The sequence below is a fragment of the Anolis sagrei genome, chromosome 5 (genome assembly GCF_037176765.1).
Source record: "Anolis sagrei isolate rAnoSag1 chromosome 5, rAnoSag1.mat, whole genome shotgun sequence".
NCBI lineage: Eukaryota > Metazoa > Chordata > Lepidosauria > Squamata > Dactyloidae > Anolis > Anolis sagrei.
In genome coordinates, this window is record NC_090025.1 from 79,288,044 (window position 1) to 79,311,672 (window position 23,629).

A 23,629-nucleotide genomic window follows, 5' to 3' on the forward strand; every position below is an offset into this window, starting at 1 on the left:
CTATTGGTACAGTATGGAAGGAGTTATCCTTCACAGGAAAACAAAAATTTAAGCAACATTGCAAAAACTGAGCCACAGAGATGAAAAAAAAAATCAGACAGAAGCAACAGCAGCGGTTTGGTGCCAAGTGATGGCATGACGCCCTTGGAAATCTCGGCAGTACATACGGCTCCAGCGGCAATTTTATTTATGTTTTGTAAACTTTTAAGTCAGATTGTGTCTCAGTCCTTCCATTGAATTTAACACAGTGCTATCGTCTTAGTTTTGATTGATTCAGACAAGCTCCTACGTAATGTTGGTCAGAGCTAACAAGGCCTGTTGGAACAGCTGCTTCCTGCTTGGATGTGCCAAGAGGAGGGAAGCCCAAAATGGAAACTTGTGTCTGAAAAGACAAGGGGAGGAAAAGCATTTCATTCTTCATTTCACTCTTCAGGACGATGATAAGGGCTATTCATGATTTCTGTTCAGATGTGATCAAAAAACCATACAAAAGCCTCAAAAAAGGAGTGCCATACTGCTATTTTTAACTGAGCGAGGGGAAACGCTACTTCTTTTTTGTAAATAGAAAGATAAGGACCCTGTAATAATCTAGGAAAGATGAAGACTATACTCAGAGAAGACCAGGTTATGGCGCAGCTGGTTGGGCTAGCGGCATTAAAATCACTATTGACTGAAAGGCCATGAGTTCGAGCCCAGGTCAGAGTAAGCTCCCGGCCATTTGTCTAACTTGCTGTTGACCTTTGCAGCCCGAAAGACAGTTGCATCTGTCAAGTAGGAAATTTAGGTACCGCTTTATGCAGGGAGGCTAATTTAACTAATTTACGATGCTATAAAAATCTCCAGCAGTGTGCAAAAAGAATGAGGAAGTACTCCATCAGTGTCACAAGTGGACGGTGAAGCGACAGCTCCCCCAGTGGCCGGAATTCAAGCATACCCTCATGGAGCTAGAATGTTAAATGGCCTCTGTATGTCTGTCTATATATATCGTGCATCTATGGCACTGAATGTTTGCCATGTGTATATGCGTTGCGATCCGCCCTGAGTCCCCTGCAGGGTGAGAAGGGCAGAATATAAATACTGTAATTAATTAATTAAATAAATAAGACTAATAGAAAATAATTTGTTTAAAAAAAAGACCTATGGGTCACTACTGGACTTTATGGCAAAGGCTGATATTTTGCTTCACTGCAGCAATATGCCTGTGTACATCTGGGACTAACAAAGCACATGCATAAATTACTGCTTGCCATTAGAATTTAGAAGCTAAAAGCCATCGTCCTGAAGGCACAGCGGTAGTAGCAAGACTTTGGAAGCAACGCAAAGCTTGACTTTTCCTTCCTTTACGACAACATACCTGGACTTCCCTGAAACTTTTAGTCGATCCCAGATTGCTTTATCTGCTTGTGTTATAGGAGCTTTCACAAAAACGGACAAGTCTAGTTGGGAGGGGTTAGCCTGAGTTTTTCGCCTAGCCAGACCATCTCTCTGAGTGTCAGGAAGTTTTGCTTGGTTTCTCTCCTTAGATCCGTCATCCGGAGATGGCAGGCATGGCTTGGCTTCACATAATGTTGCTGGCCTTGTCGAAATCATATGTACCTTCTTTCCACTAATGTAATGCATATTTCAAAATCAACAGGAGAGACAACAATTTTGTGGGGCTAGACAATGATAAACAGCACACCAGTACAAATGATACAAGAATGAAATGAAGCTGGAAATGAAGGGACTAGAAAACTATCTATTCGAAGACCACAATAACTACCTAGTTCTGGCACACTTCATTGTGAGACAACAAGAAATTCTTGCATGACTATATTGGTACAGTAAGTTGTAAAAGGATCAACACCGAGTGTGTGTGTTAAAGAAAACCTTATATTGTTAATCATTATGTGCAGCTGCTAATCTAGGTCAGCTAGTAAGTTTGAGCCACATACAGTTCAGCTTTTGCTCCTCAGAGCAAAAGCAGAACTGTATTCTAAAACACAGACAGTTACAGTACTGTATGTGTTTTAGAATACAGTCCAGCTTTTGCTCTCAGGAGCTTATGCTCACAGCATTTTGTTCAATCATTTGAAGGAAGATAAAGATGCCACGCTCATTGCATTCTGTAATTCTTACAAGGACTACGTAAGTTTGTTACACTGTTTACTTTGTATACAACACTCCAAGTTTATGTTTTGACTCTGCTGACAAGAGTAAAGTTTTCTGTTCTTTTTCCTCTTGCCTTTGTGCAAAGTTATTGTGTCTTTTGCATTGGACCAGACTAAACACCGCTTGAGCGTAACATATATCACCCACTCCTGGTAGTATGGCACCATCAGTGGGCCCTATTAGTATGCAATAAAGAGGAGTGGGAATGAAAATGAAACTGTGCTTCTGACCTTTTATGTTGGGACAGCAGTGTTGTTAGGATAGTGGGCTTGGTCCTGATCTGACAAATGACAGCCCATGACATCCTCTGGAGCCAACAAGCTGTGTGCTCTACAGACAATCTACGCATTAATAGCCCGGATAAATAAATCCATTCATGCATTTGGCTAGCACAGTTTAATTAATTAATTAACAATCTTTCATTTTGACAGTTAGGATGTCCGCTTCCTGTACTGTCATGAATTAAAGTTTTGTTCCCAAATACAACGTTTCTTGGGGATTTTCAATGCTACCAAATATTTAACCACTATGGATGATGGGAGCGTTTGAGAATTGTAATAAACTATTCAAAAACTATTCCAAGACATTACGCATGTATTAGATGCAGAATATAAATGCTGACTGTCATATTGTTGCCACAAAGCAGCCCTTTTTATGACTATAAGCTAATTATTATTACTATAAACTATTTTTTCACTGAGAAATTTAGTTCTCCTGTAATAAACACTGCCAGACAGAGGTGGGAACAACTCCATATATCCAATGGTGTCACTAGGAAGTAGACGGTGTGAAATGGCACAAGTCTGTTATGTTTTCATTCTGTTTTCGGGTGCCCCCTCCCCTCGCTCTGTTTTTGGGAAGATTCCTGGAGATTAGGAGGGGCCTGTTAGGATTCGTAATTTGGAATCCTGTTTTTGGAGTTCTGTTTCTGGGAAGAATCTTCCCAAAAAAAAGAAGAAGAAACTTCCCAAAAATAGAAGCTGGGGGGGGGGGCACCTGAAATTCGAAATGAAAGCTGAACGAAAACAGACTAGATTCATGTTCTTTTGCACAACTCTACTAGGAAGGCATGTGAGTTGCAAACCACTGTATGTGACACCCAAAATATCTATTTAAAAAATTGTGCAGTCTTTCAGCAGAATTAAAATATATATTATTCTGTTCTCTGTTAAACTTGGAAAGTTGAACCGGTGTCAGATGCCATCGATAAAATACTTTATACCAGTTCTCTATTATGTTGATGGCTCTTGTGTACTTTAGTTTAGTCTTCCAAACATATTCCCACTCTTTTAAAAGTATGGAGTGTCCTATGTCTCTCGCCCACTTCAGGCATGTAGCCGGGGGAGTGGGGGGACTTGAGGGGCTTCAGCACCCCCCCGGAAATTCTCATGATGGTTCGCGAAAAGGCCTTACTGGTACAGTATTTAAACTGTTATGTTTATTCATATCATGATCTGATCACCATACTCAATATATTCCATACGCATGGGGGTATTGGAGTAACGATACAAAAGGTTTGCTAGGGTAGACTCTCTTTCACTCAGACTCAGCCCCCCCCCCCCCCCAAATCGAAATCCTGGCTACGGGCCTGGTCCACTTGGTCATATTTTCCTTTATTAGGTCTTTCTCATTGTTCCATTCTAGGAGACTTTGATATAGTATTTTAATCAGTTTTTTCCTTTCTCATTACGATATCCCAACAAGTGTCTTTTTCGTTGAAACCAATTTTTTTGATCTTCTTTAAAACATTCTTTAGTTTGTAAAAAATGGAACCAACCTATATCTCCATCTATTTCTTTCAGTTCTTCTAGGGTTCTTAAGCGAATGATGGTACCTCTGTGGACCGAACTGGAAGCCATCTATTTTTGATTAACTTTTTTTCTTCTTCTTTTTATACTTGTGCTTTGATCCCCCTATTGTTATCCCCCTGTACATACCCTTCCTCCCCCTCCATTCCCCTATCACTCTTTTAATTTCCTACTTTCCTATCACTTCAATTGTTCTCCCTCTTTCATTGTTAAAGGAAAAACTCACAATAAAAATTATTTTAAAAAATATTATTCTGGATATTTGGCTAAATAGTAGCTGCACTGGTAAATGGCGTTGGAACTGGAGCAGTGCTGCTTGTCTGTGACCCTAACCTTGACCCCCTCAATCTTCTGTATTCAGTGTTCATCAGTCAAGAAAATGTGCTGTTTGTCACTTAGCACTTGAAGCAACAATATCCAGAGCAATGAAATGATGGGGGAGGAGGGAGAGGAGGAATCACTTTCCCTTCTCCCTTTGTCTCCATACTCTGGACACCATCATTCCAAGCACTAAACTATGTGGACATCACAAACAAGATCAGCGGGTGCTATTCCCTGTCTCTGGGATGCCTAAGTTGGGGGGAAGTGAGATGGCATTTAATTTTTGCCATTTATTACGTTGTACACCGCTTTGAGTCCTGCCAGCGGTGAGAAAAGCGGTATCGAAATGCAATAAATAAATAAACAAAATCAGTACATTTGGAGATCTCTCTCTTTCCAGATGTAAGAGCAATATTATGACCTATGCTTTCAACTTCAGTTTAAAAACACACAAACAAAGGAAGAGAATAGGATCATATTACTTGACTATTTGAAAATTTCAAACTAAATTAAACAAGACAGAAAGAAGGAGATGAGCACACCTTGAATTGTCCTCTTTTTCGCTTTGTTTCTTCCCTCCTTCCACTTTACCTCGCTCTTTTTTTGTACAGGATCCCAGAAAGTAATGGTGAAATGGCAGTGTAAGTTTGGGTTGGTTTAATCTTGCTTTGCGTATGGCAAAGTCATCTTTCTCTATGTCAGGGATTTTCTCATCTCGTTCATCTTCTGAGCCAGAATCCTTTTGCTGATAGCACAGCATAAAGGGGTTTTCTTTGCGGAGGATGATGTCTGGAGTAAGCTCACTCTTTTCAGAGGTGTGCTTTTGACTGAGACATAGCAAAGTTAAAACAGGAAATCCAAATGTGAAAAAGAAAATGACAAAACAAGTCTTTGTTTTTTTAAAAAAGGCAAAAATATGCTTATAAATGCTGTTAGTTTAGAGAAAAATCTATGATTTAGGACTCCATGCAGCAAAACGAACCAAGTTGCTGTAGTTGCATCCTATAATGTTGTTCATGCTTGAGCTAGATTGGAGCTCCACCTCCCACTACACACTGGGAGCACTTAGTGGCTTTCTGCCCATCCCTTTTGCAAACATATCCTTTTTTAAGACAGAAAAGGGAAACAGAACTCAGAATAATTTAATTACCTTAATTCCTATATTATTCATAAATGCCGTTAAATAATAATTTCTGATATGAAACTCTTCTGCCACTTTTGGCAGGTTATTGCGATGACATTTGGACTCCCCATGGCAACTTTGCAAAGATATCAAATGTGTTGCCAGTTTTTAAAAATGCTATGGAAATAGCTCCTAATTTGCTTTTAGTAATGAGCCAACATTATAACTGAAAGTAAAATGTCATTGTGTGCATTTATTTTACCTTTGTGCACATGGGGTACATTGAGGATTTAAATTTCTATCTGATTAATAGCTACTATCCGTATACATGCCCTGTTTGCCCCACCAGCTCAATAGACATCTTGAGCAATGATCAATCTATTTGCCTCAAGGAACTGGGATTGACGCTTCTATTTGACATTTGATGTTTTGTTTCATGTCTGACATAACAGGATGTGTTTTTAATTTAATTTAATTTGTTAAGTCATAATTTGTTTTTATAGGTTGGGTGGTCAATTTTCATTGTTATGGATATATTGTTATTATGTTCAGGCATTGAAAGTCTGCCTTTTATGTTTGGAATCTGCCCTGAGTCCCTCCGGGGGGAGATAGGGCAGGATATAAATAAAGTATAACAACAACAACAACAACAACAACAACAACAACAACAACAGGAAAAGCTGACACGATATGAGGATTTAAAGATCGAACTGCAAAGACTCTGGCACAAGCCAGTCAAGGTGATCCCAGTGGTGATCAGCACACTGGGTGTAGTGCCTAAAGACCTTGGCTTGCACTTAAACACAATCGGCGCTGACAAAATTACCATCTGCCAGTTGCAGAAGTCCACCTTACTGGGATCTGCACGTATTATTCACTGATACATCACACAGTCCTAGACACTTGGGAAGTGTCCAACATATGATCCAATACAACAGCCAGAAGAGTGTCTGCTGTGGACTCATCTTGTTGTGTTTCAAATAATAATAATAATAATAATAATAATAATAATAATAATAATAATCAGGCTCCCCAATCCAGCCTAAACATTTTGAAGGATGTGGGGATGATCTGATTTTTTTTTCAAAGTAGAGGCCATACTACTGCTATTACTGTAGAGTTGGAAATGTAGGGAAAATAATTTTGAAGCATTAAAAGGCTTAGAAGAGAGCGAAATTAAATGCATGACCAGAATCTGTTTTGATTTCTATTTGGAGTGAAGTATTTGAGGAATAATAGTACTTTTTTCTACATGGAAGAATGAGTCATTCTCATTTGTATTTGTTCCAGAATTAAAGTCATAAATAGAGACATTGTTGGCTTTTGGTTGTAAAGTAAAAGCGAGATACAAATAAATATACTACTGATAATAAATATAACACAACTAACACCACCACCAACAACAGAGATCCAATGTAGGGATGGTGAATCTACTCCTGGTTTCAAGCATATGATGAGAAGGAGAAATAGAGCTTATAACATTGCTAAATGGAACGGATTAGGAAACTGATTTGATATGCTATCTTACCTGGCGTTTAATGGGTTAAATGTTGATTATTTAATTGTTATTATTTACATTACTTGTTTTAATTTTTCTTTCTGTGTCATGAGTGACTTGAGAAACTACAAGTCGCTTCTGGTGTGAGAGAATTGGCCGTCTTCAAGGACGTTGTCCAGAGGACGTCAGGATGTTTCGATGTTGCTACCATCCTTGTGGGAGGCTTCTCTCATGTCCCCGCATAGGGAGCCAGAGCTAATAGAGGGAGCTCATCCACACTCTACCCGGATTTGAACCTGCGACCTGTCAGTCTTAAGTCCTGCTGGCACAAGGGTTTAAGTCGGTCTGAGTCCCTCTATGGAGGTGGGAAGATCAGGATATAAAAGTTTTAAATAAATTAATGAAATAAATATTAACCCACTGTGCCATCAGGGGCTCCATTTTCTGTAATGTACTTTATTGTTTGTTGTTTATATTGTTACTTCTGTTTTGTACAGGCATTGAATGTTTGCCTTTATTATGTTAGAAGTTAAAATGAGTCCCCTCGGAGAGATAGGGTGGGCTACAAATAAATGATTGTGATTTATTATTATTATTATTATTATTATTATTATTATTATTACTATTATTATGGTTACAGCCACCACTTCTGTAACTGCTCCACATTACACAGGAGCTCAAGCAGTGCTGGATTCTTGCTGGGAATAAGGTCTAGCAGCTGAATAGCTCATGAATAGCTCAACCAAGAACAGCTGTAGGAGGAATGGATGTAAATTGAGATCTTTATTTACTACTTTACAGATCCACTACTCCTTTGAGAACAGATTCTCTAGACACCCCTGATCTGACACTACTAACCATGCAGGCACAGAAATTCAAGTTTTCTGCATTACAGTCTTTTCAGATACTTGCAGATCTTTAGAAGTCATATAGAAGTCTACATGAAAATATATAATCAGAACTTTATTGCTCTAAACTGGTTTAAAAATATTATGGCTTCTGCATGAAGTGACAAGTAGTAGGTCCCCGGTCTCTGGGTGGTGAATCAACTTCAGGTTTATTTACATTATTTATATCCTGACTTGCTCCTAATACAAGACCCAAAGTGGTCTTTAATTTGTAGAAGTTTTCCAATTTGTTGAATTTTGTCTCCAAAGCAGGTTCAATACCTTGGATAGCGTCTTTAAAATTTAAAAAGGGAGCATAAGATGTCCTTGTAAAGAGAACACAAAGATCTTTGCTGGTAAGATGACGTCAGACTTCCAGATCCCCCTCTGCTGCTCTTGGCTAAACAATATATTTGTCCACATGTGTTTGTGCCTTTGAAGGGGAACCCTGAAGACTGGAACTGCGCCTAATGGTCAAAGGTCATTAACCTTTTCAAACATATGCTGAACATATTGTGCCCAATGTAACACTGCTGGCCAAAAAATAATGAACTCAGGAACCCAAATGTTAACTCACTGTTTTTCTTCTAGAGTCTAAACAATGTCATGGATCATAAAATAACCAAGACTGACAAAATGGACAATACTGTTTTCTCACCCAAGCTTTATATCTAAGCCTAACAGATCATGTCATTGAAACACCCCATTGCCTTGGTTATTCATTTAGTTGTGATGTATATTCCTGATGCAGAAGTTTTATTTTACTGCCTACAGAGCTGCCTAAAAAGTAAGAAATCTTTATAGAAGTTACCTGAGATTAACTTAACACATGACAACTAAGCAGAGGAAGTGTGGGCAACACTTGCTTCCTTCTACACTTCATATATAAAATGTGATATGCATATCTTTCCTATTGCAATTGTTCCAAAAGCTTGGGAACCGAATGCAGATCCAAAATCCTCATACGCTAACTGTAAGTGAAATTTAAACTCTTGTCTTCTGAATTTACGTTTCAAAGTTTTGTTACAGGACAAATGCCAGGAGGCATCAAAACTAGTCCCAATTAAAGGGCTAGTTCCAATTAAAGTTCTAGAACACAGTTTAGTGGCATGAATAATATGATCTTTAAATTGCAAAGTCAAGTTAGATTGCCATTCTCATTTGCATAAAAGAATATAAATTGCTTCTCCATTACACTCTTGACATGTTTTCAAATGTTTGCTCAAGTTGGCCAACACTCTAAGTCGCCTAAGGGCTGAGAAGAGCGGTATACAAATAAAGTAAATAAATAAATAATAAATACTATTGGAACTAAATCTGAGTTGAGAAAGCTCTAAATAAATAAATGAAGTTTGGTTTGGAGTATGTGTCTGTTGCAAAGAAGAGGGGAGCTTATGTATGATAGCATAATATATAAATCAGCCATGTAAATAATAATAATAATAATAATAATAATAATAATAATAAATCCCACTTCTATCTGTTGATTTAGATGCAAAGTAGAATCTCCAGTGTGCTGGAAAAAACAAAGACCACCAGCATTGAACTGATGCTCCTACGCCATCAACTCCACTGGACTGGCCACATAGTCCAAATGCCCGATCACGGTCTCCCAAAGCAGCTACTATACTTCCAACTCAAGAATGGAAAATTGAATGTTGGTGGACAGGAAAAGAGATTTAAAGATGGGCTTAAAACTAATCTTAAGAACTGTGGCATAGACACCAAGAACTGGAAAGCCCTGGCCATTGAGCGCTCTAGATGGAGGTCAACTGTGACCTACAGTCTTGTGGAATTTGAAGAGACACGAATAGAGGGTGAAAGGGAGAAATGTGCCAAGAGGAAGGCATGTCAAGCCAACCCTGACAGGGACCGCCTTCCACCTGGAAACCGATGTCCTCACTATGGAAGAACATGCGGGTCAAGAATAGGGCTCTACAGTCACCTACGTATCCACCGCCAAGACACTGCACTTGGGAGGCCATCATACTCAGACAATGAGGAATCGCCTAAGTAAGTAAGTAAGTAAGTAAGAATCTTCCAGGGAATTATGAACATCAATAGATGGAGGCATGTGAGTACTAACACCCATCTTCATTCTCTAACCAGAGCTGGGAGAATAGTAAAATAAAATTATATTACAGAGTAGGAAGATTAGCTGATTTAATCTACTATGATACCATCTGAAACAATGGCCTCGTGGGATTTAAGATGGAAATTATGATAGTCACACTTCCTATTGTGAGAAAAGGAATGTGGAGATCTCAGGATGATCATGACATCAATGATCAGGATCTATCTAACAGTGAAAGCAAGGCACTCCTATATGACACCTTGCCCCATGTTGGCTAGTTCTGTGTTACTTCTGTGATCTACAGACAGCTGTTGGTTTGCAAACAATTATTTCCTTTGGGCAGTTTCCAAGAAACAATGTGAATATTACAGTAATATGGCACAAATATAGTCTATAGTGCACTGGAAAATACTGCCAGCTATCCACATCAGTAAGTTTAAGAAGCATTGGCCTTGCCTCTTTGTCATGAGGAAGAGTCACAATAGTACAGTTGAGCCTACCTAGCACATACTGAACAATTGCTAAAAATATTCTATTTCTAACTTTGCAGTCAGATTCTTGGCTTCACCATGACAAGCATAACCAACTCAGTTCCTTAAGCAAAATCCCATATCTTACGAATCCCAATTGCTTTTTCGTTAACATATTAAATCACTAAGATTGTGGGAAATGTTTAAACCCTTTTCTTCCAAATCGCAATGTTTGTTGCATGGTTGGGCAGTGTATTTTCACAATCTGTGTTTTAAATTAGTTAGTACAACTACATGCAGCAGATCTATTTAACACAAATGCAAGCACAGTCCAGTCACCCCCAAAAACCTGGTGATTTAGAGATTGTCAAGCAATCACATTTTTTTTAGCCAAGAAAAACACCAGTGTATATCTTTTGCAACAAATGCATTGAACACCAGGCTAATGCATTGAACACCACCCCCTCGATTGCAAACTCTTTTTTTCTAATGTAACAAAACTGGGGACAGCAAATTATATTAGGATTTTCAAAAAGTGGTTAGAGGGTTACAGTAAATTGAAAAGTACCACAAAGCAAAACGAGTGCTCAAAGCCTGATGCATACACACACCAAGTCCCGCGGCATGGAGCTAACCTGCTTCCATAGCGCTGTGCTGCTGGCATGATTTTAATACCAGCCTCTTCAAGCCTTCTTAGCTTTTTGAGCTCCTCAGGATCCTTTTCGTTATTTCTGGGCCCTGCTGTTTTGTTTGCAGAATGTGTAGGAGACTGACGTAAGGGGTCTTGTTGGCTTATGTCTGCCTGAACTGGCTCAACCAAGGGAACAGCAGTGGAAATGGTGCAGCCCAGATCCTCTTCAGATTGTACCAGTACCTCGCTTTGCTCTTCTTCTATGGTTTCAGGATGGGTTTTGCTATTATGTTATATAGAGCAAATGATTATACAACACATTTCTTGAGTTGCTGTTACTTCTCACCATGCAGAGCAGATCTGTAACTCTAGCATCAAATTAACTGGGGTTGTTGAAATGGCATGTAGTAAAGGAGAAGAGATCTCCCACTACTTTGATGTACAGATGTGGACTCAAAGAGGTTGCACTCAGATTTTGAACACATCAGATTTGGTTGTGATGTGAGTTTGTATATTTGCTAACATTAGATCCCATTAGAATCAGTAAATTCAATGGGAAATTAATTCAACATAATTTGGATACAATTTATTTTACTTTGATTTAACTACTAGGCATGAATAGAGCTGCATTGGATTACTCGTTACTCATAATAATTTAGTTAAAGTTACCTTTTTGAAATGATTTCGAAGCATTTTAAAAACCCGTAAGTCCCTTTGCCCTTCCAAAGCTTTCTCTGCCATTTTTATTATGACTCAGGAAGTGAGTCGGAAACAATTCAGTGTATTTTCAGCCCTCTAGCCTGCTGAGAGGCTCTTTGCGTCCCCTCCCAGCCAATCAGGGGAGAAGTTTTGGGGAGGGGAGGGGTTTCGGCACTGGCCGCCATTGCTGTATATAAAGGGGAGCACATGGCTCAGAGGCTCATTCGGAGCCGGGAAGGGAAGGGAGAAGGGGAAAAGGAAAGACTAAGATTAAGGGAAGAGAGGTTGGAAGAAAAGTACGGCGGGCAAGGAAGAAGGGCTGGGAGAAGGACTGTTGCCGTGCTTGGCTGCCTGCCTGCCTGGCTGACTTGGCAGCGGGCACAGGCTGCCTTGCCACCGCTTGTGTGTTGTTGCTGTTGGGGTTTGGGTTGGGTGGGCACTGCGAGGGTAGTGTGTGTGTGGGTGAGTGGCGTGGGTGGGAGCAACACAGAGGAATCAAAGCACTCACTCCAACATTTTTAAAAGCCATCATTGTAGCTGGTCTCTCTGACCTCAGTGTTTTTAAATTTGTGTTGCACATTGCCTCAAAAGAACTAGATCTCCCATCAATTCAAGCTGCTCTTTGAACACAAACTCTCCTTCCCAAAGTAGTGAAATCAGCTTTCAAGGCAAAAAGGGCAGGGCTGTTTCTTTTTTTCTTTGTTTGCTGTGAGTTGCTGAAGAAGACACTAGAAATCCCATACTTTCCTGCCTATAATTCCCTAACTGGTGAAACCTGCTCAAGAGGCCCATAAAGCTCTCAGGGCAGTTTCTCTTTTTCTTTGTTTGCTGTGATAAATCCCATACTTTCATGCCTATGCTGTTTTTCGCGTATTGCACAATTGTTTCTGTCATTAACGAAGCGATTTGGAAATTTCAGAAAGTTCCGAAAAAACTTTTGGGAAAAATTCGGAATTCAATTCCAAATTGAACCACCATCGCCCCCTACATCCGAAATGAGTTTTGAACCATTTTTTAAAATCAACCAAGCCTATTAATCACACTGATATTAAAGTACTTAAAACAATTCAAACCACCTTAACAAACACATGGCTTCAATGTATTTCAAATAATCACAAAGTCTCCATGTCCTTGTGGATACATAGACACATCCTATTCCCTCTTCCTCTTTTATGCAATTCAAGGTCCAAAAGGAAGGAAAGTGATGGTGTGCATACTGTCCCATCCTTTCTGTTGTGTTCCTGAAAGCCTTGTACTGCAAACCTTCTGGACACAGGTGCTGAGTTACTCTAGCTGTTCTTCTACCATCCTCTAGTTCTCAAATTGTAAGACCCCATCGATTGTAAAACACATCCTAATTACAGTACCACCGCCACCAACAAAAATACATAAGGGACACCTGCAATTCTAAGACGCATCCCATTTTTAGAAATGTTTAGAAAGGAAAAAAATATTTTAGAATGGAAGAAATACAGTGCAGCAAGTCCCCAAGTTACGAACAAGAAAGGGTCTGTAGGTTTGTTCTTAACTTGATTTTTTTTTGTAAGTCACCTCACTTTCTGTCCCCGTGATAATTGGATTTTGAAAAAAAAAATGGCTTGTTGTGGAAGCAAGAATTGATAGTAAAGCTTCAGTTGGGACACCTTTTTGCCACGATAACACTTTCAAGAGTGAATTTCTCTTCCGAGGGGTTGATTTCTCTCACCTCCTGTTGTCTCAATCCCATTCTTAACAAGGAGTCATATGTAAGTCAGACATTTGTAACTTGGGGACTGCCCGTATATGTATGGAGAGATTTGAGAACACAAAGAGTGCACATGAGGAAATAGTGACATCCACAGAGTTTTAGAGTATTAAAACCAGCTCTCTGGTTTCAGATATGTTGCACTGTAGTGACGTAAAATAAAATGATTTCATTAAAATTAAAACATATTAAATCACCATACATGTACAGAAAGGCTAACTGAAAAATTCTTGGATTCCATAAGCCAAGAATAGCTATGTTTCCATAACATTCCAAGGAAAACATCACATCATGCGAGTGTTGTCTAACAAATAGTCAAGTAAACAAGAGGCAAGACCAAATCATGTACTGGGTACCTATGAATGAGAGAGATTTTTGTTGCCTGTGGGCATAGGATAGGATATGGTGCATTCAGACCATTGCCAAGACCTTACCTGAAAGGTCTCTCTCCTAGAGGTGAAGTAGCAGTACTCCAGCTTTTCCTGAACTCCTCACGTTCCGCTTTCTTCTTCCTGAGAGGAGCCGGAATATAGGCAGTCTGGTTATTTTTATTGGGGAGGTATTGGTTAAAAGGCACAACTGATTTGGGTTCACCGTAGGATGTCCGCCTTGCAGACATATCGTCTTTTTTCACATCTGGCAACTTTCGATGTGGCAAATCAGATTCCGAATCGCTTCCTCTCCCTGTATGAAAGAAAACCACACCAATCAGTTTAGACACTTCATTGTGATTATTCCTATTTCATGTTGTGGAGTCGTCTCTTGCCCCTTATCTAAACATATGGCTTACAGTCTCTGAACCAGAGATGTTTAGTTTTTCTCCTCCTGATGGAGAAAGCATGCCTTGGCCTGTGGAGACACCCTTCTGCCTAACTCTGTAAGAGTTGTAATGTTTCAGTCTGTTTTGATCAGAGCTTGAGCATACAGTCTCACTGATTTACAGACACAACTTGGTACTGCACATAAAAAAATCATATTTTTCACAAAACACTGTGCTTTGTATGAAAGTGCTTTTAAGTTACGTTTGTATTCATTGCTCTGGTCTCTGAGGGAGAGAAGAGAAGCCAGAATCTGCTGGAATTAATTCCCCTCTGCTGATGCCATCTCCTTATTTGTCTTATTTAAACTGTAAGTCCAAATTATTATTATTATTATTATTATTATTATTATTATTATTATTATTATTATTATTGGGTTGCTGTGAGTTCCCCAGGCTATATGGCCATGTTCCAGAAGCATTCTCTCCTGACATTTCACCCAATCTATGGCAGGCATCCTCAGAAGTTGTGAGGTTGTTGGAAACTAGGAAAATTGGGTTTATATATCTGTGGAAGGTCCAGGGTGGGAGAAAGAACTCTTGTTTGTTGGAGGCAAGTGTGAATGTTGCAACTGGCTATCTTGATTAGCACTGCAAAGCCTTGCAGCTTCAAAGCTTGACTGCTTCTTGCCTAGGGGAATCCTTTGTTAGGAGTTGGTAGCTGGCCCTGATTGTTTCCTGTCTGGAATTCCCATTTTCTGAATGTTGTTCTTTATTTACTGTCCTGTTTCTAGAGGTTTTTTTTAATACTGGTAGCCATATTTGAGCCTGGAAAACTCACAGCAACAAAGTTATTTCCACCACGAAAGCCTTCGACAACACAGTATTATCATTATTATTTATACCCCGCTTTATCTCTCCCAAAGGAGACGCAAAGCGGCTTAACATAAAAACATCAGCATACAATTTAAAATATACAAATATGCAAACACTGGGTTAGAGCAAAAGCTCATTCCTCATCCAGTATTTTAAATAATGGTCTGCTAGATGCAACTAGAAGCTCACACACACCACATGTGAAAGTGGTGGCTATCTATCTATCCTTATTTTTATTATCTGCAACTCAGAGGAATACTTTCTCTGATGATCAAAAACCCCTGGTTAATGGCTACTGATATACCTTTCATCCACAGATTGGCTAATCCCTTTTCAAAATGCATCAAAGCCAGCAGTGAACATGCAGTCAATTAACTTAACTGTGTGACCCCAAGTTCAAGTAATACTATGAGAGAAGGAAAAAGATGTCTGGGTTTTCGTAAAATCCACAAAACGAGCTCACCCGCCATTTCTTTACTATATAGTTTTGACTTTTAAAAAATCAGAATTCAAACTGCCATTTGCACCTGAAATCTTTCTGGATGAGTCATTAGCTCTTTTCAGATGTTCAGGACCAAATTAATATGAATAAGTGACCATTAGTTCTGTCTCTTCCCTTGTCATTTTATCTCTGTGGGGAATGGTGCACAATCCTCTTGGACAGGGGTCCTCAAACTAAGGCCCGGGGACCGGATACAGCCCCCCAAGGTCATTTACCCGGCCCTCGCTCAGGGTCAACCTAAGTCTGAACTGACTTGAAAGCACACAACAACAACAACAACAACCCTATCTCATCAGCCAAAAGCAGGCCAACACTTCCCACTGAAATACTAATAAGTTTATATGTGTTAAAATTGTTCTTCGTTTTAATTTTTGTATTGCTTTAAAGTGTTTTTTACACTGCAAATAAGAGATGTGCAGTGCGCATAGGAATTCATTCATGTTTTTTTTTCAAATTATAATCTGGCCCTCCAACAGTTTGAGGGACTATGACCTGGCCCTATGTTTAAAAAGTTTGAGGACCCCTGCTCTTGGAAGAAGACAGCATTGTCTGTGTGTGCAGACACTCTACCTACCATATATACTCAAAGATAAGCCAAGCTTTTTAGCCCTTTTTTGGGCAGAAAAAGCCTCCCTTGGCTATAATTGGGTCAAGCCAAGCAGAGCTTGGAAGCCATTGCTTGCAATATATGATTTATTTCTCTCTCCTCTTCCCCTCCCTTATCAGTGTGTTTTCTTTTCCAAATCCTTCCTTACTCGCTGGAGAGGAAGAGAAGCCCTTGCAAGTCAGGAATATCCATTAATCTTATAAAAGCATTTTCCCCTGAAATATTTGTTAATCTCTCCTACAGATATATAGGCATTTCCCTCTGCAAGCTTTTGCAATCCCTATGTACCTATATATTATCTGTATCTATCTATATACATTAATTTTATATATGAATTTCCCCTCATATGTTTGAAGGTATTTGCAAATTCTATATATATATATATGTGTGTGTGTGTGTGTGTGTGTCTAGATAGATAGATATGAATATAGATATGTATGGTTTGCAAATATTGCAGGGGAAATGCACGTGTGTGCACGCACGCACCCACACACACAGAGATGTCTAGATATAAACATAGATATATAGGGCTTGCAAATTATTGGGTTTTTTAATACTGGTAGCCAGATTTTGTTCATTTTCATGGTTTCTTCCTTTCTGTTGAAATTGTCCACATGCTTGTGGATTTCAATGGCTTCTCTGTGTGGTCTGACATGGTGGTTGTGAGAGTGGTCCAGCATTTTTGTGTTCTCAAATAATATGCTGTGTCCAGGTTGGTTCATCAGGTGCTCTGCTATGGCTGATTTCTCTGGTTGGAGTAGTTTGCAGTGCCTTTCAAACAGGCACATAAAATCACTCTCAACAAAAGATTCCCCCCAGGCACTTCCAGGCCATTGAATGCTAATCAAGGTGATCAGCTGAAACATTCACACCTAGCCCCAGCAGACAGAAGTCCTTTGTCTCACCCTGGTCATTCCACAGATATATAAACCCATTTTTCCTACTTCCAACAGACCTCACTACCTCTGAGGATGCTTGCCATAGATGCAGGCGAAACGTCAGGAGAAAAATTGCCTCCAGAACATGGCCATATAGCCCGGAAAAACCTACAACAACCCACTTTATTATTATTTATTATTATTATAGCATACAAATGGAGAAAGACCTTAATAAACACAGCTGAAGCTAGACGTCTCAAGCATGTGTAACCATGTTTTGTTATGAATCAAACACAAATAGAACAGATTTAAATAGCTTTTTGCAATAAAAACATTTTCCTCCTTTGAAATTTTTCAAATACAATCTGAAAAATAGAGAATAAGTAAGAAAAAGGCAGTCTCTATGACAAAAAGAGAGTTCCAATATTACTTCTTTACTGTTTTCCAGAAAGTCAGGCCATATCTTTTCTGGAAGGTATTATCCAATGCTAAATTAAGAACATTTTTTCTCTACATAATTCACAAAGATTGGTTTACTACCTAAAAGATGGTTCTTCTTTCTATACATTCCAAGAAGCATTATGTTTTCCCCATTGCTGTTACTGCTTGCTGCCACTTTATTAGGTAAGCCCAATGTCTGCCCAATATCTCCTTACACTTCAAGGCTCAAGAAGCAGCATCTCATAAATTACTGTTGCTATGATGTAACTTCTCCCACCACAGCCTGCAAGCGGGGAAAGAGACTGACTGCAGCAGGAGCACAACTATCAAAAGAACTCTTAAGCCATTAATCAGCATTCAACCCAAGTTCCTTTCCTGCTTCATGGGATTAGCAAGGCACATCACGTTTGACCACCGAAGCCAGCTTTTGGAGTGGCAGCATCACATCAGCCGTTTTACGCTGAAAAAAGCCTGTATGTCCCATTCAATTGGAGCCATGGGGAGCCCAGCTTACCATCGCTGCTTCCTCTTAACACCACATCTGGAGACGGCGTTTGCTGGGAGCGAGAGCCAAAGGAATCGAGGCTGTCAAAGGAATCATCTCTACCGTGGCGAGGAGGAGAAAGAGAGTCACTGCGTTCTGAGTCCCAACAGTCTACATAGCCGCTGTCACGGATACTGCGCTTGGGGCTCTCAACATCCTCAGTATCCTAAAGAGGAACAAGGAGGAGGGAGAGAGAGTTGTTAAAGAAATTAACAGCAATAATTCTCAGTGCATCTAGTACATAGAATCATAGAGTTGGAAGAGACCTCATGGGCCACCCAGTCCAACCTCCTGCCAAGAAGCAGGAAAATTGCATTCAAAGTCATTTAGTAAGTATATTATTGGATTCCACGTGTCATTTACCTGAACTCATTCTTGATTTAAAGAAAAACATACTAAAGGAAAACATGTTCAGTACAAGGAAACCTGGATGCCCATTCATGATACATGGACAGCAATATTCTAGCTTTGATGTGCCTGGCATAATGTTAGGATAGCAGGAGATGTTACCTGCTCTCACATAAATCCACAACATAAAATCATACAGTTGGAATTGACCTCAAGAGCCATCTAGTCCAATAGATGACCAGAACTATAAGAATGTTTACTCTTAATACCTTGTTGACTAGATTACATATTCAACAATCTGGATGACTGGTCCTTCCCAGATTGTACTGTTTTAAATAAGAGGAAGAAAACATAGTAAACGCCAAGTTGCTTTCAAAGTCTATAATGCTACAGTATAATGCTACAGTAGACACATTTCCGGTTCCTCTTCTCCCCCTTATTTATATAGTTCAGTGTTGTATAATTACTTTAGAAGTAAAACAACAATAGAAACAGCCATTCTTACAAAAGGCATATAATCTAAAATATGCACATGCTTTCACCCAGAAGGGCAGAGTAATGCAAATGTAACACTAGACACAAGTTAAAACAAGTTACCCAAATATCCACAAAAGTACCATATAAATAAAGCAGAGAGAAGAATAAATACCCAACTATCATATACAAGATAATAAGGTGCATCTATTACTGGAGGGAGACAATAACATTACTCTATAACAGTGTTTCTTAAACCGGGGTTCGGGACCTCTGGGGGGGGGGGGGGTCGCAAGGGGGTGTCAGAGGGAATGCCAAAGACCATCAGAAAACACACTTGGGGTTCTGTGTGGGAAGTTTTGCTCTTTGGCCCAATTATCTCATTGGTGGAGTTCAGAATGCTATTTGATTGCAGGTGAACTATAAATCCCAGCAACTACAATTCCCAATTGTCAAGGTTTATTTTCCCCAAACTCCACCAGTGTTCACATTTGGGCATATTGAGTATTCCTGCCAAGCTTGGTCCAGATCCATCATTGTTTGAGTCCACAGTGCTCTCTGGATGTTGGTGAACTACAACTCCCAAACTCAAGGTCAATGCCCACCAAACCCTTCCAGTATTTTCTGTTAGTTATAGGAGTTCTGTGTGCCAGGTTTCGTTCAATTCCATTGTTGTTGGAGTTCAGAATGCTCTTTGATTGAAGGTGAACTATAAATCCCAGAAACTACAACTCCCAAAGGACAAAATCAACCCACCCCCAACTCCACCAGTATTCAAATTTGAGCACATCAGGTATCTGTCCAGTGAATGAAAATACATCCTACCTGTCAGATATTTACATTACAATTCATAACAGTAGCAAAATTACAGTTATGAAGTTGCAACGAAAATAAGGTTATGGTTGGGGTTCCCCACAACATGAGGAACTGTATTAAGGGGTTGTGGTATTAGGAGGGTTGGGAACCACTGCTCTATAATATATTAAATATATAGAATAATGTATAAATATTAAAATTAACATGGTGTCCCTATTTCGCGGATTTTTATTTATTGCGGGTGGTCCTGGAATGGAAGTGAGGGACCACTGTACACTATGTAACACGATTTTTCTTCCTGGGCTATAAATGTCATTTCCTAATTGGTTCTATCATTCAAACTTTGTTTTTGTGGTCTGCACTAAAGGTTAAAAATAGCAGTCACAAAAAGGAAGTTTCTGGAGTATAACAACTACTTTCAAAGTAAGCACCACACAATTAAACAGGAAATAACACTTTCAAACCAGGAACAGAACATTTTTCAAAATATGTTGCATATTATAATACATCGGGGCATCCTTTCCCTTGGTACTCATATATACAATCAATTTCGTTAGTCAAGTAAGTTTTGAAGCTTTTTGAAAAACACAACCAGCTAGAAAGTCCATGGGACAAGAGCCACCGGGAAGGGGAAAAAAAGACTTGTAAATCTACTATTGGAAGCAATGCTTCTTCTCCGAGGACTCTAAACTCTTCCAAAAAAGTAAGCTATTCTCTCTTATCCTGTCCATTAAAGGAGACAGTGGGTGAATATGTACACCACAGTCAACAGGCAATGATGTCCTTTCCATATCATTTTCAATGCCTACTTTTTTAAAAAAACTTGGCGGTACATCTTCTGCTTAACCCCATTCCCCAGTCAAACATCCCCAGTCAAACATGTCTCTAGAACATGGCCATATAGCCCGAAAAAACCCACAAGAACGGAGTGATTCCAGCCATGAAAGCCTTCGACAATACATCAAACATCTCTTTCAAATGACTAGAGGGAAACTACTGCAGAATGCAAAGCAAGGCACACAATAAATACGAAAAGCAAACATACACACCAGATGGAAGAAAAATCAGGATAAGCAACTTTACAAAGTACGTTTACTATTAATCCATTGGTGGAAGAGTCCTGTAGCATGGGAAAAGGCTACCGTATGAACGTGTGGTAGAAGTTTTCAGCCTCAAGCCCACTTCAATGAGACTGAGCTTACACATACCAAGTAGTCAGAAAATAATAATAGTCAACCTGAAACATGGCTGGTTCTTCATCCACATCCTGATCATAGAGGTCCATGCCATGCGGGCAAAGGCATCTTGGGTTCAGCTTAGGAGGCAAAGCATGTCTAACCTCCCCGAAGAGATCTTTTCAATCTAGCTTCTTGTCTCAAGCTGGGACATCCGCAGAGTGAATTTGCCGTTTCTGCTTTCGGCTCAATCAAAATAGCAAAGCTGTGAGCTCCAGCCTGCAAAGAGCCTCCTTCTACCTTGAGGAGAAATTCCAGTTATGAAAGAGTGGACGTCTTTCTTCCCGAACCAGTCAGCGGTGAAAAGAGAAGGGGGAAAAATATGCAAAACACTTTTCCTGATGCATCTAAAGAATTCAGTCTTGCTCTTTGCTTGTTGCCAGCTCCTGGCTCTGGGGGATATGAAAGCACTTGTAGCTGACCCACATGTTCAGAGCAGTGAGAACAATGGCTGCCTTTGACAGCCTGGCGATTATAAATTCTTTCCAGTGCAAGCTGCACATACTAAAACACCAAAAAACTGCAGAAGAGGGAAAAGGTCAGCAGAGCCATCCTCAAGCGTCCTTGCATTATGAGAAGATCATCCCTTGTTTCGGCCAGGATGTTATCACCAGTTATAACAGAGTGCGGCCAAGGCAAACAAAAACAAAAACTTTCTGAAGCTTCCCTTTGTACCACACACACACTGTACAAACAATGTCATCACTTTCACATATCATAATATCCCAAAACCCAGAACGAGGAATCTTTGAAAATATCAAAAAGATGCCAACAAAGGACGACACTGAAGTATATATATATATAAATGCTCTGTGCATAATGAGTACCTTATAAACAAAAGAACCAATGAACGAAATCACACCAAATTTGGCAACAAAATGTCTCACAACACAAGGAGTGACCATCACTCAAAAAATTATGATTTTGTCATTTGGGAGTTGCAGTTGCTGGGATTTATAGTTCACTTATAATCAAAGAGCATTCTGAACTCCACCAACAATGGAATTGAACCAAATTTGGCATACAGGACTCCCCTGACCAACAGAAAAAACTAGAAGGGTTTGGTGGGCATTGACCTTGAGTTTTGGATTTGTAGTACACGTACATCTAGAGAGCACTGTGGACTCAAACGATGATGGATCTGGACCAAACTTGGCACAAATATTCTATATGCCTAAATATGAACACAGATGGAGTTTGAGGGAAATAGACCTTGACCTTTGGGAGTTGTAGTTACTGGGATTTATAGTTCACCTACAATCAAAGAGCATGCTGAACCCCACAAACGACAGAATTGGGGCAAATTTCCCATACAGAACTCCCATGACCATCAGAAAATACTTAAGGCAGGCATGTAGCCGGGGGGGGGGGGGCTTAGGGGGCTTTAGCCCCCCCCCCAAATTCTCATGGTGGTCCGTGAGAAGGTCTTACTGGTGCATTATTTAAACTGTTATGCTTATTCATATCATGATCTGATCACCATACTCAATATATCCCATATGCATGGGGGTATTGGGGTAACGATATAAAATCAGCTCCCCCCGAAACAAAATTCTGGCTACGGGCCTGACTTAAGGCCATCTAGTCCAACTCTCTTCACCAGGGCAAGAAAATGTCATCAAAGCCCTCCTGACAAAGAGCCATCCAGCCATAGATATAGATATATATGATTCACACACACACAGATATAGTATCATAGATTTGAAAGGGACCCCTAAAGAAAGACAATGATATGTTGCATGTTCCAGAGCAAACCAGACACTCTCCACATCAACACTGGCAAAGAAACAAGAAATATTGTTTACCCACAAGCAGAAAGAAATTACATATATTAGAAACCAACATTTTCTAATTATTTTCCAGATCACCAGATTGAGCCACAGCAATGCGTGGCAGGGGACAGCTAGTAAATTATATTCAGAAATGTATGTCTCATATTCTCCGTCGACTTCACATTTTATATCTACATCAAAGTCTGAAAACAACCATCTAACTCAGGGGTCCTCAAACTTTTTAAACAGAGGGCCAGGTCACAGTCCATCAAACTGTGGAGGGCCGGATTATAATTTGAAAAAAAAAATGAATGAATTTCTATGGACACTTTTTTTTTTTGTCATGAGAAACTGCAAGTCGCTTCTGGTGTGAGAGAATTTGGCGTCTGCAAGGATGTTGCCCAGGGGACGCCCGGATGATTTGATGTTTTATCATCTTTGTGGGAGGCTTCTCTCATGTCCCGGCATGAGGAGCTGGAGCTGATAGAGGGAGCTCATCTGCCTCTCCACATATCTTATTTATAGTGCAAAAAACACTTTAAAACAATACAATCATTAAAATGAAGAATAATTTTAACAAATATAAACTTATTCGTATTTCAGTGGGAAGTGTGGGCCTGCTTTTGGCTGATGAATAGGATTGTTGTTGTTGCTGTTGTTGTGTGATTTCATGTTGTTTCAGACTTAGGTTGACCCTGAGCGAGGGCCGGGTAAATGACCTTCGAGGGCCATATCCGGCCCCCGTGCCTTAGTTTGAAGATTCCTGATCTAACTGATAGCTGAAATCTAAGTACAATTTAAGCGCTAGATTTTTAGGGATAAGTGCGTTCTATAGGAATATAGATACAAAGTGTTGGAAAGTTAGAAGGATCATACTTCCACATGTGGTGGTCATGTGAGAAATCAAAGATGTATTGGAAAAAAATACAAGTCATATTACAAGAAATATTAAAGATAAAAATTCCTTTGAAAC

At 39.6% G+C, this 23,629-nt stretch overlaps 1 protein-coding gene across 2 annotated transcripts in view; it reads right to left on the reverse strand.

Annotated features, from left to right (window-relative positions):
- The window catches only part of LIMCH1 (LIM and calponin homology domains 1), a 341,273-nt gene that overhangs the window by 59,965 nt on the left and 257,679 nt on the right, over nucleotides 1-23,629 (reverse strand). For both annotated transcript variants that reach the window (XM_067468791.1, XM_067468792.1), the window contains exons 7-11: nucleotides 17,982-18,177; nucleotides 13,841-14,090; nucleotides 10,968-11,246; nucleotides 4,823-5,107; nucleotides 1,355-1,606 (exon numbers count right to left, since the gene is read on the reverse strand). In XM_067468791.1, the coding sequence (XP_067324892.1) occupies nucleotides 1,355-1,606; nucleotides 4,823-5,107; nucleotides 10,968-11,246; nucleotides 13,841-14,090; nucleotides 17,982-18,177 (1,262 nt within the window). The remainder of the gene's footprint in view (nucleotides 1-1,354; nucleotides 1,607-4,822; nucleotides 5,108-10,967; nucleotides 11,247-13,840; nucleotides 14,091-17,981; nucleotides 18,178-23,629) is intronic.